Source organism: Manis javanica, chromosome 2 (genome assembly GCF_040802235.1).
Source record: "Manis javanica isolate MJ-LG chromosome 2, MJ_LKY, whole genome shotgun sequence".
Taxonomy (NCBI): domain Eukaryota; kingdom Metazoa; phylum Chordata; class Mammalia; order Pholidota; family Manidae; genus Manis; species Manis javanica.
The window spans coordinates 110,771,213-110,793,042 of NC_133157.1; the positions used below are offsets into that span (position 1 = coordinate 110,771,213).

Genomic DNA, 21,830 nt, shown 5'->3' on the forward strand with positions numbered 1-21,830 from the left:
ATAAGCATGGGCTTATTTTCTGTCATAAGGCTTGTATTTCAAAGTGTGATCAATGGTCAAACAAATATAAACAAATCTAAGAAAAAAGGCTACATCTATGAAAGTTTTGAAAAGTAATCAAATTACTTTTGAAAATGATAAACAGTTTAGAGAAGAATTTGAAAGCTGATCTTATATGGCATATTTAATAAAAAATGTTTGAATGCATGTTTTCTTTTGAATTGTGGTGGGTAAGGGAAATAGATCAAGTGCCTATTTGATATAGCTTAGGAAAACTACTTGCTCCGTAAGGATTCTAGGCAGATTTCTAGAATTAAATTGGTGATTGTAATCATGTTATTAGTGTAACTATTTTCTGACATCTGTTTCTCTCTCATAATCAGTTCTTTGATAATGGCAGTGACATGAATAGTGAATATCTAATCAGTAATGTTCAATGCTTCACCAAAATAAAAATGAAATTATAAGCTTCTCACCAAATTATCTTCAACCATGTAATATTATATATATAGATGATATATAGTATGGTAATAAGCATATGTCAGTTCTTAACCTTCTCTGACAGTAACTTACTTTCAATAATTTTAATGATGCCATGTAGATGAGAAGGTCCTTGATGAAATATCAAGGAAAAAATTGTATGTATTGTTGCTTAAGGTATAATGAAGTACAATATGTTAATAAATAGTTTCCATTTACATTTTTATTATCAAAGTTAATTATGCAGTGTAGTCTGTCTTGAAACTGTGAATTTCCTAAGTTATAATACTAAATTTAGCTTAGTAATCATAAAATGAAGAGAGCATTTTAGGTCTGATTCTGTCATTAGAACTAGTGTTGTGACCTCTGAAGATCATATAATCCTCTTGGGTTTGCTTTCAATTATTTCTGTATATCAAGAATCACTTAGAACAAAATAAAAACTCTACTGCCTAACTTACTCAAATTCTATGAAATTTTAGACCTTTTGAAGATCTAAATGGTGAGTTTTAAGTAAATGAAAGCAGGTGAATACCAGTTCAATCTTTGTTATCATAAAACACTAATATATATTTAAACTTAACTTGTGACAGCAAAGTAAATGGTTGTCCATTTGCAGTCTACATTTGGAAAAGCACTCTAACACCCATGAATATCTTTTGAATATCTGTAATATCTATTTTCAGTGAGTACTTTCTATGCCCCAGACTGTATTCTAAGCATTTTCCAAATTTTATACTTTAGTCTTCCCAAATACCTTGTGAGGTAAGAATTATCACTTCAGTTTTACAGACAAGAAAACCAAGGAGCTGAGGGTGAAGCAACTTTGCCAAGATCACAGAATTAGTAATTCACTGGACTGAGAATCAAACCCATGCCAGATCTTTAAACACAGTTCACATGCACCTCTTTGAGCAGGCTGCAGTCACACTTGAATTCCAAAACAGAACATCAATGAGAACAAATGTCACCAGTGCTAAATACAACGTACATATAGTTGGATTCTGTAGTTAATGGTTAAAATACCTCCTAGAGTAACTGAAGGCTTTTATATTTTCTAAAGCCATCTGCTTTTTGCTACTCATCCTAGATACGAAGAGTCATTAAAGGAAACTACTAAATTTACAGAGTAAAAAATGCACATGAAAAAGACATACTTTTTTACCAACTGATTTTATTGAATATTAACCCAAAGACTGACAGTATTCTTAATGATAAATTATCTCAATTGCTACCATAAATAAACCTCTTTATTGGAAAAGGGTCGTTTGAAACAAAAAAAAACTCTCATGCTTTTAGAAGGCTTTAGAGTAAATGGCATAAGCTATTGCTTTTGGTTTTACAAGACAAATAAAGTATAAGTTATATAAAGTTCACCTAAGTATATATGTAACCAAGAAAATTACGATTTCTTGACTATGATCAAAAATACATATTTATACAAACCATTGTAAAAGGTTAGATAGAGACAAAGCTCACTACATAATTATATGTAGGATAGCAGACAGAAGACCAAGTTTGAATTCTGGAGTCCTAGGTTCATTACCTGGTATCACTATCTGTGCCATCTTGGACAAGAGCTCTGCATCTCCTAGAGCTTATTTTCCCCTTTTGGCAAAAGTTAATATTCATAGAGCAATATTCCCAATAGCTAAAATGTGGAAGCAACCCAAGTGCCCATAGATGGATGACTGATAAGTAAAATGTGGAATATACATACACTGGGGCATCATTTAGCCTTAAAAGAAAGGACATCTGACACACACTGCAGCAGGAATGGACCCTGAGGACATTATGCCAAGTGAAATTAAGTCAATAACAAAAAGACAAAGACCACTGGTGTATGAGTCCACTGAGAGGGGCTGCTTAAGAGTACTCAAAATCATGGAGACAGAAAGTAGAATGGTGGGTGCTGGGAGCCAGAGGGGGTGGGTAACAGGGAGTTATTGTTCAATGGGTACAGAGTTTCAGTCAGGAAAGATGAAAGGAGGTATGGAGATAGATGGTGGAGAGGGCTGCATATCATGATTGTATTTAACACCATTAAACTGTACACTTAAAAATGGTTAAGATGGGATCCAACTTTGGGGGGTGGAGCCAAGATGGCAGCATGAGTAGAGCAGCAGAAATCTCCTCGCAAAACCACATATATCTATGAAAATATAACAAACACAACTCTTCCTAAAATAGAAACCAGACGACACAGTACAATATCCAGACCACATCCACACCTGCGAGAACCCAGCGCCCAGCAAAGGGGGTAAGATACAAGCCCCGACCCAGAGGGTCCTGCGCGCCCCTCCCCCCAGCTCCCAGCGGTAGGAGTGAGGTCTCAGCGGGAGGGAGAAGGAGCCCAGGACTGCTGAACACCCAGCCCCAGCCGTCCAGACCAGAGCGCAGACACAGGGCATGCATGGGGTCCTGGATACTAGGGAAACAGGGCGGCAGGACCGGTGAGCAGGTGTCTGAGGCCGACAACAGAGAACAAAAGATGGGAGCGGCCATTTTTTTCTCCTCTTTTTTTTTTTTTTTTGTGAGTGCTTTTTGGAAGACTTAAAGGGACAGGGACCCCAATACTAGAGAAACAGAGCAGCAAGACCGGTGAGTGGGTGCCTGAGACCGGCGCCTGAGGACAAAGAAAATTGTGCATTTTTCTTTTCTTTTTTTTTAAAATTATTTATTTAATTTTTCTTTCTTTCCTTTTTTTTTTTTTTTTTTTTTTTGTTGCTGTTGTTTTGGTTTGGAGACTGCATTTTGGAAGTCTTAAAGTGGCAGGACAGGACATGTAGTCCAGAGGCAGGGAATCTGGGGATCTCTGGGTACTTTAACCCCCTGGGCAGCAGGGAGCACGGACGCCCCTTACAGAGATAAATAGCCTCTACTCCCCCTCCAACGGTGCTACACCATTTTGGAGCAGCCGCCAGAGCCAGGCCACACCCACAGCAACAGTGGAGATAAACTGCATTGCAGCCGGGCAGGAAGCAGAACCCTGTCTGCGCACAGCTGCCCAGCACAAGCCACTAGAGGTCGCTATACTCCCAGGTGAGGAAGGCCACAAACCAACAAGAAGGAAAGCTCTTCCAGCCGTCACTCGTACCAGCTCTGCAAACTATCTCTAACACCATGAAAAGGCAAAACAACAGGCAGACAAACATCACAGAGTCAACACCTGAGAAGGAGACAGACCTAACCAGTCTTCCTGAAAAAGAATTCAAAATAAAAGTCATGAACATACTGACGGAGATGCAGAGAAAAATGCAAGAGCAAAGGGATGAAGTCCAGAAGGAGATCACAGATGTCAGGAAAGAGATCACAGAAGTGAAACAAACCCTGGAAGGATTTATAAGCAGAATGGATAAGATGCAAGAGGCCATTGAAGGAATAGAAACCAGAGAACAGGAACGTATAGAAGCTGACATACAGAGAGATAAAAGGATCTTCAGGAAAAAAACAATAGTAAAAGAACTTTGTGACCAATCCAAAAGGAACAATATCCGTATTATAGGGGTACCAAAATAAGAAGAGAGAGGAAAAGAGATAGAATGTGTCTTTAAAGAAATGATTGCTGAAAACTTCCCCAAACTGGGGGAGGAAATTATCGAACAGACCAAAGAAATACACAGAACCCCCAACAGAAAGGATCCAAGGAGGACAACACCAAGACACAGAATAATTAAAATGGCAAGGATCAAGGACAAGGAAAGAGTTTTAAAGGCAGCTAGAGAGAAAAACGTCACCTATAAAGGAAAACCCATCAGGCTATCGTCAGACTTCTCGACAGACACTCTACAGGCCAGAAGAGAATGGCATGATATATTTAATACAATGAAACAGAAGGGCCTTGAACCAAGCATACTGTATCCAGCACGATTATCATTTAAATATGATGGCAGGATTAAACAATTCCCAGACAAGCAAAAGCTGAGGGAATTTGCTTCCCACAAACCACCTCTACAGGGCATCTTACAGGGACTGCTCTAGATGGGAACACTCCTAAAAAGAGCACAGAACAAAGCAACCAACATATGAAGAACGGAGAAGGAGAAATAAGAAGGGAGAGAATTAAAGAATCTCCAGACAGTGTATATAACAGCTCAATAAGCGATCTAAGTTAGGCAGTAAGATACTAAAGAGGATAACCTTGAACCTTTGGTAACCACAAATTTAAAGCCTGCAATGGCAATAAGTACATATCTCTCAATAGTCACCCTGAATGTAAATGGACTTAATGCACCAATCAAAAGACACAGAGTAAAAGAATGGATAAAAAAAAGCAAGACCTATCTATATGCTGCTTACAAGAAACTCACTTCAAACCCAAAGACATGCACAGACTAGAAGTCAAGGGATGGAAAAACATATTTCAGGCAAACAACAGTGAGAAGAAAGCAGGGGGTGCAGTACTAATATCAGACAAAATAGACTTCAAAACAAAGAAAGTAACAAGAGATAAAGAAGGAAACTACATAATGATAAAGGGCTCAGTACAACAAGAGGATATAACCATTCTAAATATATATGCACCCAACACAGGAGCACCAGCATATGTGAAACAAATACTAACAGAACTAAAGAGGGAAATAGACTGCAATGCATTCATCTTAGGAGACTTCAACACACCACTCACCCCAAAGGATAGATCCACCGGGCAGAAAATAAGTAAGGACACAGAGGCACTGAACAACACACTAGAACAGATGGACCTAATAGACATCTATAGAACTCTACATCCAAAAGCAACAGGATATACATTCTTCTCAAGTGCACATGGAACATTCTCCAGAATAGACCACATACTAGCCCACAAAAAGACCCTCAGCAAAATCCAAAATATTGAAATTCTACCAACCAATTTTTCAGACCACAAAGGTATAAAACTAGAAATAAATTCTACAAAGAAAACAAAAAGGATCACAAACACATGGATTCTTAACAACATGCTTCTCAATAATCAATGGATCAATGAACAAATCAAAATAGAAATCAAGGAACATATGGAAACAAATGACAACAACAATACAAAGCCCCAACTTCTGTGGAATGCAGCGAAAGCAATCTTAAGAGGAAAGTATATAGCGATCCAGGCACACTTGAAGAAAGAAGAACAATCCCAAATGAATATTCTCACATCACAATTATCGAAACTGGAAAAAGAAGAACAAATGAGGCCTAAAGTCAGCAGAAGGAGGGACATAATAAAGATCAGAGAAGAAATAAACAAAATTGAGAAGAATAAAACAATAGCAAAAATCAACGAAACCAAGAGCTGGTTCTTTGAGAAAATAAACAAAATAGATAAGCCTCTAGCCAAACTCATTAAGAGAAAAAGAGGATCAACACAAATCAACAGAATCAGAAATGAGAATGGAAAAACCACGACAGACTCCACAGAAATACAAAGAATTATTAAAGACTACTATGAAAACCTATATGCCAACAAGCTGGAAAACCTAGAAGAAATGGACAACTTCCTAGAAAAATAAAACCTCCCAACACTGACCAAGAAAGAAACACAAAAGGTAAACAAACCAATTACGAGCAAAGAAACTGAAACAGTAAACAAAAAACTACCCAAGAACAAAACCCCGGGGCCGGACAGATTTACCACAGAATTTTATCAGACACACAGAGAGACATGATACCCATTATCCTTAAAGTTTTCCAAAAAGTAGAAGAGGAGGGAATACTCCCAAACTCATTCTATGAAGCCAACATCACCCTAATACCAAAACCAGGCAAAGACCCCACCAAAAAAGAAAATTACAGACCAATATCCATGATGAATGTAGATGCAAAAATACTCAATAAAATATTAGCAAACAGAATTCAACAGCATACCAAAAGGATCATACACCATGACCAAGTGGGATTCATCCCAGGGATGCAAGGATGGTACAACATTCGAAAATCCATCAACAGCATCCACCACATCAACAAAAAGAAAGACAAAAACCACATGATCATCTCCATAGATGCTGAAAAAGCATTTGACCAAGTTAAACATCCATTCATGGTAAAAACTCTCAGCAAAATGGGAATAGAGGGCAATTACCTCAACATAATAAAGGCCATATATGATAAACCCACAGCCAGCATTATACTGAACAGCGAGAAGCTGAAAGCATTTCCTCTGAGATCGGGAACTAGACAGGGATGCCCACTCTCCCCACTGCTATTTAACATAGTACTGGAGGTCCTAGCCACGGCAATCAGACAAAACAAAGAAATACAAGGAATCCAGATTGGTAAAGAAGAAGTTAAACTGTCACTATTTGCAGATGATATGATACTGGACATAAAAAACCCTAAAGACTCCACTCCAAAACTACTAGAACTGATATCGGAATACAGCAAAGTTGCAGGATACAAAATTAACACACAGAAATCTGTAGCTTTCCTATACACTAACAATGAATCAATAGAAAGAGAAATCAGGAAAACAATTCCATTCACCATTGCATCAAAAAGAATAAAATACCTAGGAATAAACCTAACCAAAGAAGTGAAAGACTTATACTCTGAAAACTACAAGTCACTCTTAAGAGAAATTAAAGGGGACACTAAAAAATGGAAACTCATCCCATGCTCATGGCTAGGAAGAATTAATATTGTCAAAATGGCCATCCTGCCCAAAGCAATATACAGATTTGATGCAATCCCTCTCAAATTACCAGCAACATTCTTCAATGAATTGGAACAAATAATTCAAAAATTCATATGAAAACACCAAAGACCCTGAATAGCCAAAGCAATCATGAGAAAGAAGAATAAAGTAGGGGGAATCTCACTCCCCAACTTCAAGCTCTACTACAAAGCCATAGTAATCAAGACAATTTGGTACTGGCACAAGAACAGAGGCACAGATCAGTGGAACAGATTAGAGGCTCCAGACATTAACCCAAACATATATGGTCAATTAAAATTTGTTAAAGGAGCCATGGACATACAATGGCAAAATGACAGTCTCTTCAACAGATGGTGCTGGCAAAACTGGACAGCTACATGTAGGAGAATGAAACTGAACCATTGTTTAACCCCATACACAAAAGTAAATTCAAAATGGATCAAAGACCTGAATGTAAGTCATGAAACCATAAAACTCTTAGGAAAAAACATAGGCAAAAATGTTTTAGACATAAACATGAGTGACCTCTTCTTGAACATATCTCCCCGGGCAAGGAAAACAACAGAAAAAATGAACAAGTGGGACTATATTAAGCTGAAAAGCTTCTGTACAGCAAAAGACACCATCAATAGAACAAAAAGGAACCCTACAGTTTGGGAGAATATATTTGTAAATGACAGATCCAATAAAGGCTTGACGTCCAAAATATATAAAGAGTTCACACGCCTCAACAAACAAAAAACAAATAATCCAATTAAAAAATGGGCATAGGAACTGAACAGGCAGTTCTCCAAAAAAGAAATACAGAGGGCCAACAGACACATGAAAAGATGCTCCACATCGCTAATTATCAGGTAAATGCAAATTAATACTACAATGAGATATCACCTCACACCAGTAAGGATGGCTGCCATCCAAAACACAAACAACAACAAATGTTGGCAATGCTGTGGAGAAAGGGGAACCCTCCTACACTACTGGTGGGAGTGTAAATTAGTTCAACCATTGTGGAAAGCAGTATGGAGGTTCATCAAAATGCTCAAAACAGACCTACCATTTGACCCAGGAATTCCACTCCTAGGAATTTACCCTAAGAATGCAGCAATCAAGTTTGAGAAAGACAGATGCACCCCTATGTTTATTGCAGCACTATTCACAATAGCCAAGAATTGGAAGCAACCTAAATGTCCATCGGTAGATGAATGGATAAAGAAGATGTGGTACATATACACAATGGAATACTACTCAGCCATAAGAAGAGGGCAAATCCTACCATTTGCAGCAAAATGGAAGGAGCTGGAGGGTATTATGCTCAGTGAACTAAGCCAAGTGGAGAAAGCGAAATACCAAATGATTTCACTCATCTGTGGAGTATAAGAACAAAGGAAAAACTGAAGGAACAAAACAGCAGTGGAATTACAGAACCCTAAAAAGGACTAACATGTACCAAAGGGAAAGGATATGGGGAGGATGGGTGGGTAGGGAGGGATAAAGGGGGGAAGAAGAAAGGGGGTATTAAGAGTAGCATGCATGGGGGGAGGGAGAAAGGGGAGGGCTGTACAACACAGAGAAGACAAGCAGTGATTCTACAACATTTTGCTATACTGATGGACAGTGACTGTAAAGTGATTTATAGGGGAGACCTGGTATAGGCGAGATCCTAGTAAACATAATATTCTTCATGTAAGTGTAGATTAAAGATAACAAAAAAAAAAAAGAAGAAAGAAAGAGAAGGGGAATGACTCCCTGATAGGATAAAACTAACTGTAAATCAATGATTAATGCATGCTTTAAATATCCTTAATTTTGATCACTTAGAGGGTGTCAGATGATCAGCTATGGAGGTACACTTTTCTGATAATATTCCTTTCTCTTAAAAAAAAAAAAAACAGTTCCTGTGTGGTGACCTCCAATGAGTTCTACACAATGGTGTAAAGGGCATATCAAAGTGTGGGCAAAGGATCTGTATGTGTTTATACAGAGGATCAAAGCCTAATTAGGCTACCCAGAAAATGAACTAAGATATGATATGAGACTGATGAGAATTAGGCTTGAGATGGATTAATGATTGTGCATTGAGCATTGATCCCCCTATACAGAATTTTATTGTTGTTAACAACCATTTGATCAATAAATATGAGAGATGCCCTCTCAAAATAAAAAAAAGATATGATATGAAGAACTTCCAACATCAGCACTCTCTGGAAGACTCATACCAGAAGATGATCATCAAAAAACCTCAACAAAGATCCAGGTGATGCTGCAGTTGTAGCTGCATCCATCCCACCAGTTCCTGGTCTTGCCATTGGAATGAAGAAGGAGATATCTAAGCTGGCCTGTGCTTTCAGTAAAACAACAAATTTGACTGGATCTATACTGTTGGAACTCAACCAAGAATTAGGAGAAGTACAAGTTGTAGCGCTCCAAAATCTTACAACTACAGACTATCTACTGTTAAAAGAACATATGGGATGTGAACAGTTCCCAGGAATGGGTTGTTTGAATTTGTCGGATTTCTCTCAGACTGTTCAAGTACAGTTGGACAATATCTATCATATCATAGACAAATTTTCACAAATGCCTACGGTGCCTAACTGGTTTTCTTGGCTTCTCTGGAGATGGCTGGTAATTATAGATCTGCTTTGGTTATGTAACTGTATTCCTATCATGTTAATGTGTGTGCGCAATTTAATTAGTAGTTTAAAACCTATACATGCTTAAGTTACTCTACAAGAAGATATGTCAAAGAAATAATCAATCCTCCCATGTTTTCTTCCATATGCTACCTCTATAGCTTTTCTTCTTCCTTCCTAATTACAACCCTTAGATAGAATTCATGCCTCATATCGAATTTACCGAGTATCATACTTCCTCCAAGTGGTAAAGATACCTCAAGACAAATGCTGGGCATAGAAACCACAGGGCATAAATCTGCAAAGAAGTAAAAAGCTAACCTTTTCAAACAATATGGCTTCTCTCTCACTTACCAACTTTACATCTCCCTGAATGGCCCCGGAAGATGACTCGTTAGCCAGAGATGGGTAAGATTCCTCAAGGGAGGAACAACCTAAGACAGGCACAGTCACAGGGGGGCCATCAGGTGAGAAATTGGGGATCAACAGAGGTGAGGCTTAGAACCTCACCCCCGTTTTGAAAGAAATCTTCTGCATCCGTGGATGTTTTATTGCCCTTGTCTAGCTTGGATTAACACATAGTCTACAGGTACACACCTGATCATCTACATTTGTTCTCTTACAACACTAAACTATGTTTTCTACCTCTATCTTGCATCTACCTACCACTTCAGCATTTTATTAAAAATAAAAATAATAATAATAATAAAGGGAGAAATGTGGGACCCACATATAAATCAAATATAAAAATCAAATGAATATTCATATTTGACCTGATTGTTTATAGTTCATAATGCATGATCAAAACTGAAAGTTTCTGTGATGAATGCCCTTGTACTGTTCACCATGTAAGAACTTATTCACTATGTAAGAATTTGTTCACCATGTAAGAACTTGTTCGTTATGCTTCAGAAGATTGGAGGCTGTCGAGAATTAGGCTTGGGGTGGATTAATGATTGTGCATTGAGCATTGACTCCACTATACAGAATTTTATTGTTGTTAACAACCATTTGATCAATAAATATGAGAGATGCCCTCTCAAAAAAAAATGGTTAAGATGGAAAACTTTATGTTTATGTATTTTACCACAATAAAACAATGGAAAAGAAGCAAAAAAAATTCTTTTTAATTGGTATGAAGATTGAGTAAGATATTATATGGTAAATGTTTTGTAGAGTTAAAGTGCCAGGTAAGTGCGTAGAGGCCCCTTCATTTTGCCACCCATCACCTCTTTTCCTTTGGAAAATGGATGTAGCCCTAATCCTAGCCTCTGTCCATTTGCATGCTTGCAAGGAGAGAGATCATGCCTGTGACAAATAGTAGTTCTGAACCCGCGGTGCGCCAAGTGGGCTAAGGAGCAAACAGTAGACCAGGTCCCTGCCATCTAATGGCAATAGACAGGCTACTACATGGAAATGATAAACAAATGTTTTAAAAGAAAAGAAGGTAATTTCAGAGATTAGTTACTGTCTACTCAGTAGTTAGCAAGGCCATTATGAAAAGATGATATTTGAATCGAGAAGTGAGTAACAAGGAGGAAATGGGAGTTGCCGAGGGTGGGGTACAGCCTGTGGGACAAAACGTAAGCAATACATACTAGCAATTTGTGATGACATCCTTGTAGACCATGGAAAAGAGATCAGATTTTGTACTTATTTTAATGAAAAGTCATTGCAAGTCTTTAAGCAAGGGGTAGTCATGGTCTAATTTCACTGTACAAATGTAAAGTTTAATGAAGCACAGCCCCCAGTGGGCAAAGCAGTCCTTTCACAGAACTACTGAATTCCAGGAGAGCAGTGTATCAGGCTAAGCTATTCTGGAGTGGCTGTGACCTGAAGATGGCACGCATGTCGTGCCCTGCCATGTGTACCAGCAATGCACAAGAAGCCTGCCTAGAGAGGCACAGGCATGTGCAGAAACGATGGATGGAGTCTGACTGGAACCCCTATCTCTGAGGCCCAACCACATCATTCTTAGGCTCTGGCAGGCTTCTTCACAAATTCCCTGCTTTAAGCTAGTTCAAGTTGTATCTCTCATTTGCTGAGAAGAGTCCTAACTTTATTAAGTTGGATGCTATTATAATTGTAGTTGTGGGTGATATGAAAAGCAAGTGTCCTGCATACATCACTCATCTGAATCTTGCAATAACTCTGGTGCATTATTGAAAGAAACTAAAAACAGTGAAACAGGTGAGCTACTGACAGCCCAAAGAAGTGGTGGGGCTGAGTACAAGCCCATGTCTGTCTGACTCCCAAGTGTCTGCTACCAATTAGTGCCACCTGAAGCTTCCATCTGTCACTCAAACCCAGCATGGAGTGGGATGGGGCCCATCTGCCCATCAAGGGAGTGGCTGCAGGCAGAGCAGAAGGACCCGGCAGCAGACAAACCAGAAGTCAGTTCTGCAGTGAACTCTTCCCCCAAACTGCCAGTGTTGAGGAGGGAAGAACATCAAATCCCTATCCTCCAGGGCCAAAAAATGTTAAAGTAGTGCACAGTTATTGACCCAACTGGATGCCCACATCCCTCCTTCCAAAATGATGTGTGATTGCCCAAAGACATGACTGACAAATGTGGAAATTAGAAAATGAAATGTACAACTGATTATCAGATTAACAGATGCAGAAACTTAAAAAAAAAAGGCAAAGAAGACCTCACAGAGGGCTTTCTGGGAGTGATGGAAGCTACAAGATGGGAGCTACAGTGCAATTGCTGGGTTTTTTTTTTTTGGTATCATTAATCTACAATTACATGAAGAACATTATGTTTACTAGGCCCCCCCTTCACCAAGTCCCCCCCACATACTCCTTCACAGTCACTGTCCATCAGCTTAGTAAGATGCTATAAAATCACTACTTGTCTTCTCTGTGTTGCACAGCCCTCCCCATGCCCCCACACACACTATACAGGCTAATCGTAATGCCCCCTTTCTTTTTCCCCACCCTTATCCCTCCCTTCTCACCCATCCTCCCCAGTCCCTTTCCCTTTGATAACTGTTAGTCCATTCTTGGGTTCTGTGATCCTGCTGTTGTTTTGTTCCTTCAGTTTTCCTTTTTTCTTATACTCCACATATGAGTGAAATCATTTGGTATTTGTCTTTCTACGCCTGACTTATTTCACTGAGCATAATACCCTCTAGCTCCATCCATGTTGTTGCAAATGGTAGGATCTGTTTTTTTCTTATGGCTGAGTAATATTCCATTGTGTATATGTACCACATCTTCTTCATCCATTCATCTACTGATGGACATTTAGGTTGCTCCCTGCAATTGCTGTTTCAATTCTTCCATATATAAACAAAGCATTACATCAGCTATTTTAAACACAAGAGTTATTTTACAGCCTGCAAGTTTTACTAAGAAAAAGTTACATAAATTCATGGAACTATAACAATCTTTTCTTATTTCACTAAAATGTGATAGAAACACTAAATGCTTTTATGACAGTGACTTTTGATTAATATCTTGTCAGGTTAAATATTAAGAGTCTTAAACAAGAAATAAACTGAATAAAAACAGAGAGGAGAGGACTCTGTTTCTGATTTACAGAAAAGCACATGACAAAGCAATTTACATAGAGAGACAATGATAAATGACCTAACAAATTCAGTTACAAGCTGAAGGCTCACCATAGATGGATACACATTTATAGTCTACATTAGCATTTATGCATGACTTATAAAACAGTTTTCATTAATTTTGCATTTTGTTGTTTTGGTTTTTGCAATGCATTACAAAGTTAAAATAGACCAGATAATTTAAGAAAACACAAACTAAGTAATGATGTTATGGTACACCCATAAATATTGCTCCATTATCAGAAGCTGACCCGAGCTGTGTCATTTTTCATCTGTGACTTCCTTCCCCACTCATTTATTTCCCTGCTTCCCCTCCTCCACCTGCACACACACTTGCATGCACACACACTGAGGGCGGGAAGCCATGTTCCAATTACTAAGAGATAAAAATCTATAATCCATCCTGAAAGATAACCTACAGATAAGAAAGGTTTATTGGTTTTAACTTTTGATCTTGTTTTCAATTTCAAACTTGCATAAAATGGATTGTTTTTTTTAACTTCAAGCTGGTCAGGAATGTCTTACTGGGTAGCATATTACAGATGATAATAATCAGTCCTTTTAAAGCCTTCTAACAACTTTATAAAGCAACTGTTGATAAAAACTCTAACTCACTCACCTTGAAGGCAATATTGGAGAAAATAAATACCTCTTTTATAAGAGTTTACCACTTCTTAGTGAGAAGAGAGTTCCAAAGATTTTATGAAAAGATATTTTGACCCTTAAATCCCTTGATTTCTTAAATACAAATAAATGTTAGAAAACTTACAGTTCACAAATATTTGTTGAGCACCTCCTCTGTACCAGGGTGTTTTAACCACTATAAAAATTCACCTTGGAAACAGCCATAAAAATTAATTACAGTGAGAGAAAGCAACCCTCTTTCCTCAGTTTATTATTTTAATTCCTGGTCTTCCTATTGGTAAAAGAACCATGAAGTCATTGATGTCTTTCCTTCAGGGTGTGATGTTGGCTTAAAATAAAAAAAAGGCCTGGAACTAAAAAAAATATTTTAAATACCCTTTTTTCTAATGTAACTATTAGTTCTTTATCAGGCTACATTTGTAGCCACACATAGGTGATAAAATAAATGAAACTTCATTCATTTTTTCTTGCTGCAACTTTTAAGATGAAATTCTCTTTCCAACAAACTTTATTTTATTTGAGAGATTTCATGGACTTAGTAACTTCAGGTTACATAAATGTGGCATCATCTAGGCCTTACTTAAACTTTTACTAGAAATCACAGCAACTTTCTACACTTTTACTAGAAATCACAGCAACTTTCTAACATGGGATAAAATTAAGGGTTCCTCCAACCTAAGACAGGCACAGTCACAGGGGGGCCGTCAGGTGAGAAATTGGGGATCAGCAGAGGTGAGGCTCAGAACCTCACCACCCTGTTTTGAGAGAAATCTTCTGCATCCGTGGATGTTTTGCTGCCCTTGTCTAGCTTGGATTAATACTTAGTCCATAGGCACACACCTGATCATCTACATTTGCCCTCTTACAACACTAAACTATGTTTTCTACCTTTATCTTGCATCTACCCACCACTTCAGCATTTTATTAAAAATAAAAATAATAATAATAATAAAGGGAGAAATGTGGGATCAACATATAAATCAAGTATAAAAATCAAATGAATATTCATATTTGACCTGATTGTTTATAGTTCATAATGTGTGATCAAAACCGAAAGTTTCTGTGATGAATGCCCTTGTACTGTTCACCATGTAAGAATTTATTCACTATGTAAGAATTCGTTCACCATGTAAGAACTTGTTCATTTTGCTTCAGAAGATTGGAGACTGACGAGAATTAGGCTTGAGATGGATTAATGATTGTGCATTGAGCATTGACCCCCCTATACAGAATTTTATTGTTGTTAACAACCATTTGATCAATAAATATGAGAGATGCCCTCTCAAAAAAAAAAAAAAAATTAAGGGTTCCTCAAGTTAAACTGCATTTTGGGAGAATTGCGATCATCTTCCCAGAGACAACAATTCTAACAATTCTATTGTATTCATAGCATATTTACATTCTCAATCTGCCTATCTACCTACTGGCCACTTCCCCCATGCCTCTGGGCTGGCTCACATGGACTCTAGCAAAACCCTCTCTTGCCACTATGCCCCCTCTGACTATTTCCTCTTCATCATTTCTTTCCCAGTCATGCCTTTTTACAGACTGTAGCTTCATCCATGTCACTACTTCCTCCTCTCACCTTCATCACTGGTCCTTCTGGAATCTGGCACCAGCCAGCCCCCATTCTTCCACGCAGACATCTTAGCAAACCCTCAGCTGACCCTCCTTTTCAGGTCTGATGACTTGCTTTCCTGCTCTCTGGGTCACCCCTCCTCCTTCTCCCTCCTGGGCTCCCTCCTTGGCTCACCCTTCACAGACCACTTCTCTAGGACTCTGACCTTAATTCTGTTCTTCGCTGTCTATCCATGCTTCTTGGCTGTTTTCCACCACTGCTTATACACTGCTGATTCAACATCTCAGTCTCATCGGACAAGTCTACCTGGTAGAGTTGACATCCGCATCAGGATTGCCCACAAGCATCTCAATACTCAACAAGACCAAAGCTGAACTTGTTTCTCCATTCCTTAAAGCACCTGGCAACTTGGGAATTATCTTAGACTCTCTCCCCATAGTAGAAGGCTTCATTACTTTTCATCCTTTTAATTCAGTAGTTCCTAAATTGACTCTGTCTCCAACTCTGCACGTTTCTATCTGCTCTCCATTACAATACTAGAGAAAGCTACAAGACCTGAGTTTCTCATTCAGCTGACAAAACTATGCCCAACTGTCACCTGCAGGAGAGTTCCACATCTGCCTATGACAGATGAAACCTTTCTTAGTCTCAGGAATATCCTTACCCCACAAGCAATCACAGTTTCCCAAAGAGCACATGGTCTCCTGTCCCCAGGCTGTTCTCTTTGTTTGGAATGTATCTCTGCCTTCCCCACCTTCCTAATGCTTGCTCACAATTCAAAGCAAGACTGAACCACGCTACTCCAGGAAGCCTTCCCTGACCCTCTAGTTCAAAGCTCCTGTGTGCACACTCTCTCTTTTTCTCTCTCTCTCTCTCTCCCTCACACACACACTCCCCATTCTCTTAGAATTATCTGTTCACTTTCTTATTTTCAATATTGCATTGTAACCTCTATCTGACAAGGTCTGTATTTTTTCTCTCTTTATAGCACAATGTTTGACACATAGACTACATCTAGTAACTGTTTGCAAATGAGTCAATAATTCTTCTGAGGACTAAATGTCACCATCGCCACCAGGGTAATGGCATACTAATTTCAACTTAATTCAGTCATCTCTGTCATTTTGTTTATTTTACAAGCTAATCCAACTGGATAATTTGGATATCCTGAAGTTATATTCACATCAGATAATATTAGGAAACAATGTATCAGCAGACATGTATTTCAATGGTACTCTGGGCACTCTGCACTACGTGCACACAGAGACAAACTGTCTATTGGTTTGGTCCTCAAGTCCACCCACCTGTTCAGCAATTCTCTCCCAGTCTCTTTTTAGGTATCTCTGCTCCTCTGCCCCTGTAACCCCTACACCTTCACACACACACACCCCTCACAGAGGCATGCATACCACACATTCTTAGGGAGTTCTTACCCTTCCTGGTCTGTTTGAACCTGGACACTACAACTATCTCTTTACTATGTCTGTTTTACACAGATTTCACAAAGAAAGGGAGTGCGTGACGACTGCATCCCCTTCTGACATTGACATTTTCCAAGATACACTACCTAAACATGAAAGATGATGCACCTTCTAAAGTTAATGACCACTGACATATTAGTGTAGGAGACATTACTGTAGAAATAAGGAGTCATTCATCACACTCAAATAACACCATAAGGTATGCACCTCTACTGCCCTTATGTATAGGGCCGGCCTCAACTGAAATACCAGAGATTTCCATGCAGTTCTAGAAAAAAAGGCTAAATATAAAATGCTCAGAGAACTCTAGATTTTTAAAGATTTTTATTCATTTCTTACTTTGACATTTCTTATCTCCTATTCACTGATGAAATCTTAGAACAGCTGTCTTCCTCTTAGACATGTATTGCTTTCCTTCTCAGATAAATTTGCTAAGACACAGGTAGCATTCTGGATCTCCTTATAAACAGAGCATCATTATCCAAAAAAGTTAATTCATCTTCCGAGGAAATTGTGTAATCCCATAAGGCAGTTTATTTATCCCTAGAAGCAAGTGTATTAATAAGATCAAAGTATTTTCTTGCTTCAAAGGTGATGACACAGCAGAATTTTGTTTTGAATCCCCGGCCCAGCCAAGAACACAAACCTGTTCCCGGGAGCTTCATCTCATTTTACACAAAATGAGTTCGTTCAAAGTAAATTCTGTGAGTGTTTTTTTAATGCATGTTTAATTGGAATAATGTTCTTCAAATCCAGATCTTGCCCTCGGCTATTGCTGAGTGAGAGGGAGGATTCTGCCAAAGAAGAACACTCTGCATTCCCGACCTAATCATGCCAGCCGAAGCCTGTTGGCCATGCAGTGTGTGCCATGTAATGTTCACGCGGCCCTCCAAAGCACTAACAGGCCTTCATTTTTCCTAAAGCTACAACAGTACCCCTGCATGTGATTACTAAGCCAAAGAGGATATAGATTTATTTCTGACAGGTTGAAATATGGATACCTTGGTTATTAATACTTTGAAATTATTAATGAAAGCCTCCTCAGACTGCTTGCCATTCTGCAGAGACTCTGTGCCTCGCTCTGCCCTACTTTCTTACTCTTGTTCATATTTTTCCATCAACTCACAGCTTCTACACTTCCTTCTATTTCTATGGTAACCCCTCCAAACCTTCAGAGAACAGAAAATTTTCATTGCAGTTATTATTAGGTAGATAAGTAATTTTTCTTCTGTATTACAGATGAAGAAGTAGAGGTTTGATGGGTTATTTTTGCACAAACCACCCAACTGGTAAATGGCATAGCCACAGTCTGGGCTCAAGCAGGTGCAGCATGAGAAGCATCCTTTAGCACCCACAACCCTGTTGGATGCTAAACCACCCCCCACACACACAAAGAGCCTGTCCTCCACCCTCACCTCGCTGCATTATTCCCTCCCACAAGCATTATTCCCTGCATTAGTCTCAGGCTTGTCATAGTTCTCCCACTAGACTCATACTGTATCCAGGATAGAGTTCCCCTGTAGATCACATTCCTTAAGCTTAGGACCCATGCTTCCTTCTTATCTAAAACAGTGAATTACAAAATTAAATTGATTGAATAAAAACATCTTCCAGTTAAAATGATCCCATTGGAGGAACACTAAGCTATTATGAAAATTAGGAGAACTGAACTTTATAAAGGAATTTCAAAGCGTATCATGGAAATGTCATACATACTTTAAGCTCACATCACACATAAATGTGTAACTTACGACAGTCCTCAACTTACATTCAAAGAATATGAGAGAATGGCTAGGTTTCCAATTAACATTCAAAAGCCTATCTTCTAATAAAGGTATAGATTTATACTTCCATCCATTTAAAAAAATTATCGATTAGTCATTGAATAAATGGATGGAGGAATGAGTCTATTCATTTATTAGAAGTAAAATAGAACTTGTTTGACTTTTATTCAATAATTAAGTCAACGGTATTTAAATTGAGAACCAACTATATGCTAGGTGCTAATTTTACTATTTTTAAGTTTTTAATGGTCTGGAAAATCCCAATAAAAAAGTATTAAGTAAATCAAATGAATAAGCATTGGCAATGGGTCAACTAATGTCCGTTTAATGGGTTTTTTTTGGGGGGGTTTGCATGTTAATTCTGGGTACAGATTAATGAACTAACAAAAGCTATGATGTGTCATCAGGGAAGAGTTAAGGCTTTCTCCTTTCTACTGCCTGGAGGGTTTATCTGTACCCACAAGTAAAATAAAATAAAGGAACTTCAGGGCAAATGAAAGGAAGACACCAAATTAAACACAAAGAAAGATTACAAAAATAAGACCCAGATTAGATAATTTAATGTGCAAAATGAGAAGGGGATAAAAAATTACTTAAGAAAACCAACAGGGAAGAGTCTGTTATAGTCACGACTCTTGAGTCCTCTCATGGATGTCACCCGATGTCTACAATCCGAGTTTTTTTAATGGTCACTGAGATGACACTCTACCAAATAAACTCATGCAGAAAACTCACTTAACAAGTACTTATTTAGTGCCTTTTAAGTACCAAGCCCTATGAAAACAAGACAACGAAAAAGAAGAGTAAAACAAACATGGTTCCTACCCTCACAGGCTTACAATTTAGTGGGAGAAACAGTCCTCAATCAAATAACTATTTAAATAGCGATACCACTGAAAACTCTGATGTATTTACCAAGACTCGGTACAAGCAATAAATCTCAACTCAAAACTAGAATTTTCTGGTTTGTGCTATTGGGAAGTCTAAGACTACTGAAAGATGGCTTCAGACTTTTAGCTTCCAACCTAAATTCAAGTTCTTGGGTTGTATATTAGTAAAGGATCCCCTTCTCCGTTCTTCCTAGCTTAGTAAATGACTTCATCATTGCTAAATCACCATTTGTAAATGAATTCTCAATTTTTCACACATGCATAGAACAAATTCCCTTACTCAGAAATGATTTGATCTCTGGTTTGTCTATATATCTGAGTCACTGATATTTAAATCTAAGGCATCACGCTAAAGAAATTATGATTTGGAAATGTGGCCCAATGAAAAATTTGTAGAAATAAGGTACAAAAAAATTGCATGAGTGATAAATCTGAATAAATATAGCACCATCATGCAAGTGGAACGCTAACAAGATCCTTTTGATGAAGAAATTTGTAAAAAGGGCTTCTTATTCTTGGAGCTAGTGATGTAATAGTGATTGGCCACATATGGCCTCTAGCCTAGGGCACCATACAGTCAAGCACAGGCACGATTTATTGTATTATTGATAGGATGTGATAGGATGAGGACATGTAGCATGCACTTTGGCAAGACACTCTCAGACTTGGAGTTGGCAGAGAACCACTAAAAATAATATGCCAAAACTCAAATCTAAGCTGAGACCTGGAGGGCAAATGGCCAAAAAGAGGAGGAAAGGGTGTTCCAAGAAGAGGGAATGGCATGTGCAGTTTCAGAGGGGAGAGACAGAGCAGTGGGAAGCTTGGGAGAGCAGGAGGGAAGAAGTGATGCATCTGAAACTGGAGAGGTAAAGCTGGACTGTATTGCTGAGGGGAGAGCAACAGCTAGGCTGGAAAGCATTTTCCACACGGAGTGACATGGCCAGAATAGCGTTTCAGAAAGATCTTTCAGGCCATGGAATGAAGAATGGGTTCCAGCAGCACACTTTTGGAGGCAAGGTGGGAAGCTGAACTAAAGTAGGCAAGAAAGGATGGTGGCCTGCCAGAGCTAGGAAGATGGAACTGGAAGATGGAAAAGCAGTCTGAAGTCAAACATCAGTGCTTGGTCTTAGAAAAACCCACTTCTTATTGGCTGTGCTTACTTCACAAACCTCTCTTCTGAAAACAGCTTGACAAAACTGAGATTGCATAAATCTGGCTTCCTGCGTAAAGCTCTTTTGCAAGACTATAATCTGCAGAATGACTTTGAATCATGCTTGTTTTTAAAAATATCTGAAATGAACAACAGATGTCAGAAAGATAATGAAGGCTAAATAACAAAGAAAGAAATCAGGCTGACCAGTTTGTCCATTTACTCCGGATGAGAAAATATCTAAATCAAAGCAATACCCAGTTATAAACTGTGCTGAGATGGAGGTGAAGTTAGGATTCTCAAATCAAGCATATTACAAACCTCTCATTTATAAATGCCTGTAGTCTAAATAAAATCATAAATCTATTAACTTTAAATGGTAGCAATTTGTAAAGTGCATTTCCTTTAAATTTAAATCTCCTGTGGAATTGGTGTTAATTAGCTAAAGAGCAAACTTGCAAGAGAATCCCAAATCCAGAGGTTCTTCTCACCAGGGCTTTTCTTAAAAAACAGCAAACTTAAAAGTCTTGTTTAGAACTAATATGCTGGTCCAGAGATGGGTTACAACAAGGGACACTGTAAAAATGTCATCATTTCCATGGATTATTTGTGTGGTACTCACCCTCTTTTGTGGTAGTTCCTAAGAAGTTAGGAATTAACATTCCTCCCCTCAGTCGAATTGCTCATTTCAATTAACCTATGGTTTCCCCTGTTTTTCCTAAGAAACAATTAGATGTATAGTTAGTTTTGTGGTGATCAACAGTACTAGCCTCAATCTAAGGACATCATTTCAACCAAAAAAGGTCACTGCCAAATAGCCACTATTAACAATTTGTTCTGAAGCACTATGGTACTTGTTCTGACTTTTAGATGTTGTAGAAAAGAAATTACATCTCCAAGTTACTTGGAAATTGAAATCTCTACCCAATGACCCTGAGACTCAATGTGATTTCAATCAAAAGTCCAACAGAGTTTTTAGTGTATCTTT

The 21,830-nt window shown here is 38.4% G+C and overlaps 1 protein-coding gene across 3 annotated transcripts in view; it reads right to left on the reverse strand.

Moving 5' to 3' along the window:
* The window catches only part of PLXDC2 (plexin domain containing 2), a 786,648-nt gene that overhangs the window by 756,317 nt on the left and 8,501 nt on the right, over nucleotides 1–21,830 (reverse strand). Inside the window, exon 2 of one of the 3 annotated variants that reach the window (XM_073229114.1) lies at nucleotides 21,465–21,560. The exons of the other annotated variants lie outside the window; for them this stretch is intronic. Coding sequence (XP_073085215.1) covers nucleotides 21,465–21,504 — 40 coding nt within the window. The 5' untranslated portion in view covers nucleotides 21,505–21,560. The remainder of the gene's footprint in view (nucleotides 1–21,464; nucleotides 21,561–21,830) is intronic. 3 annotated transcript variants of the gene reach the window in all.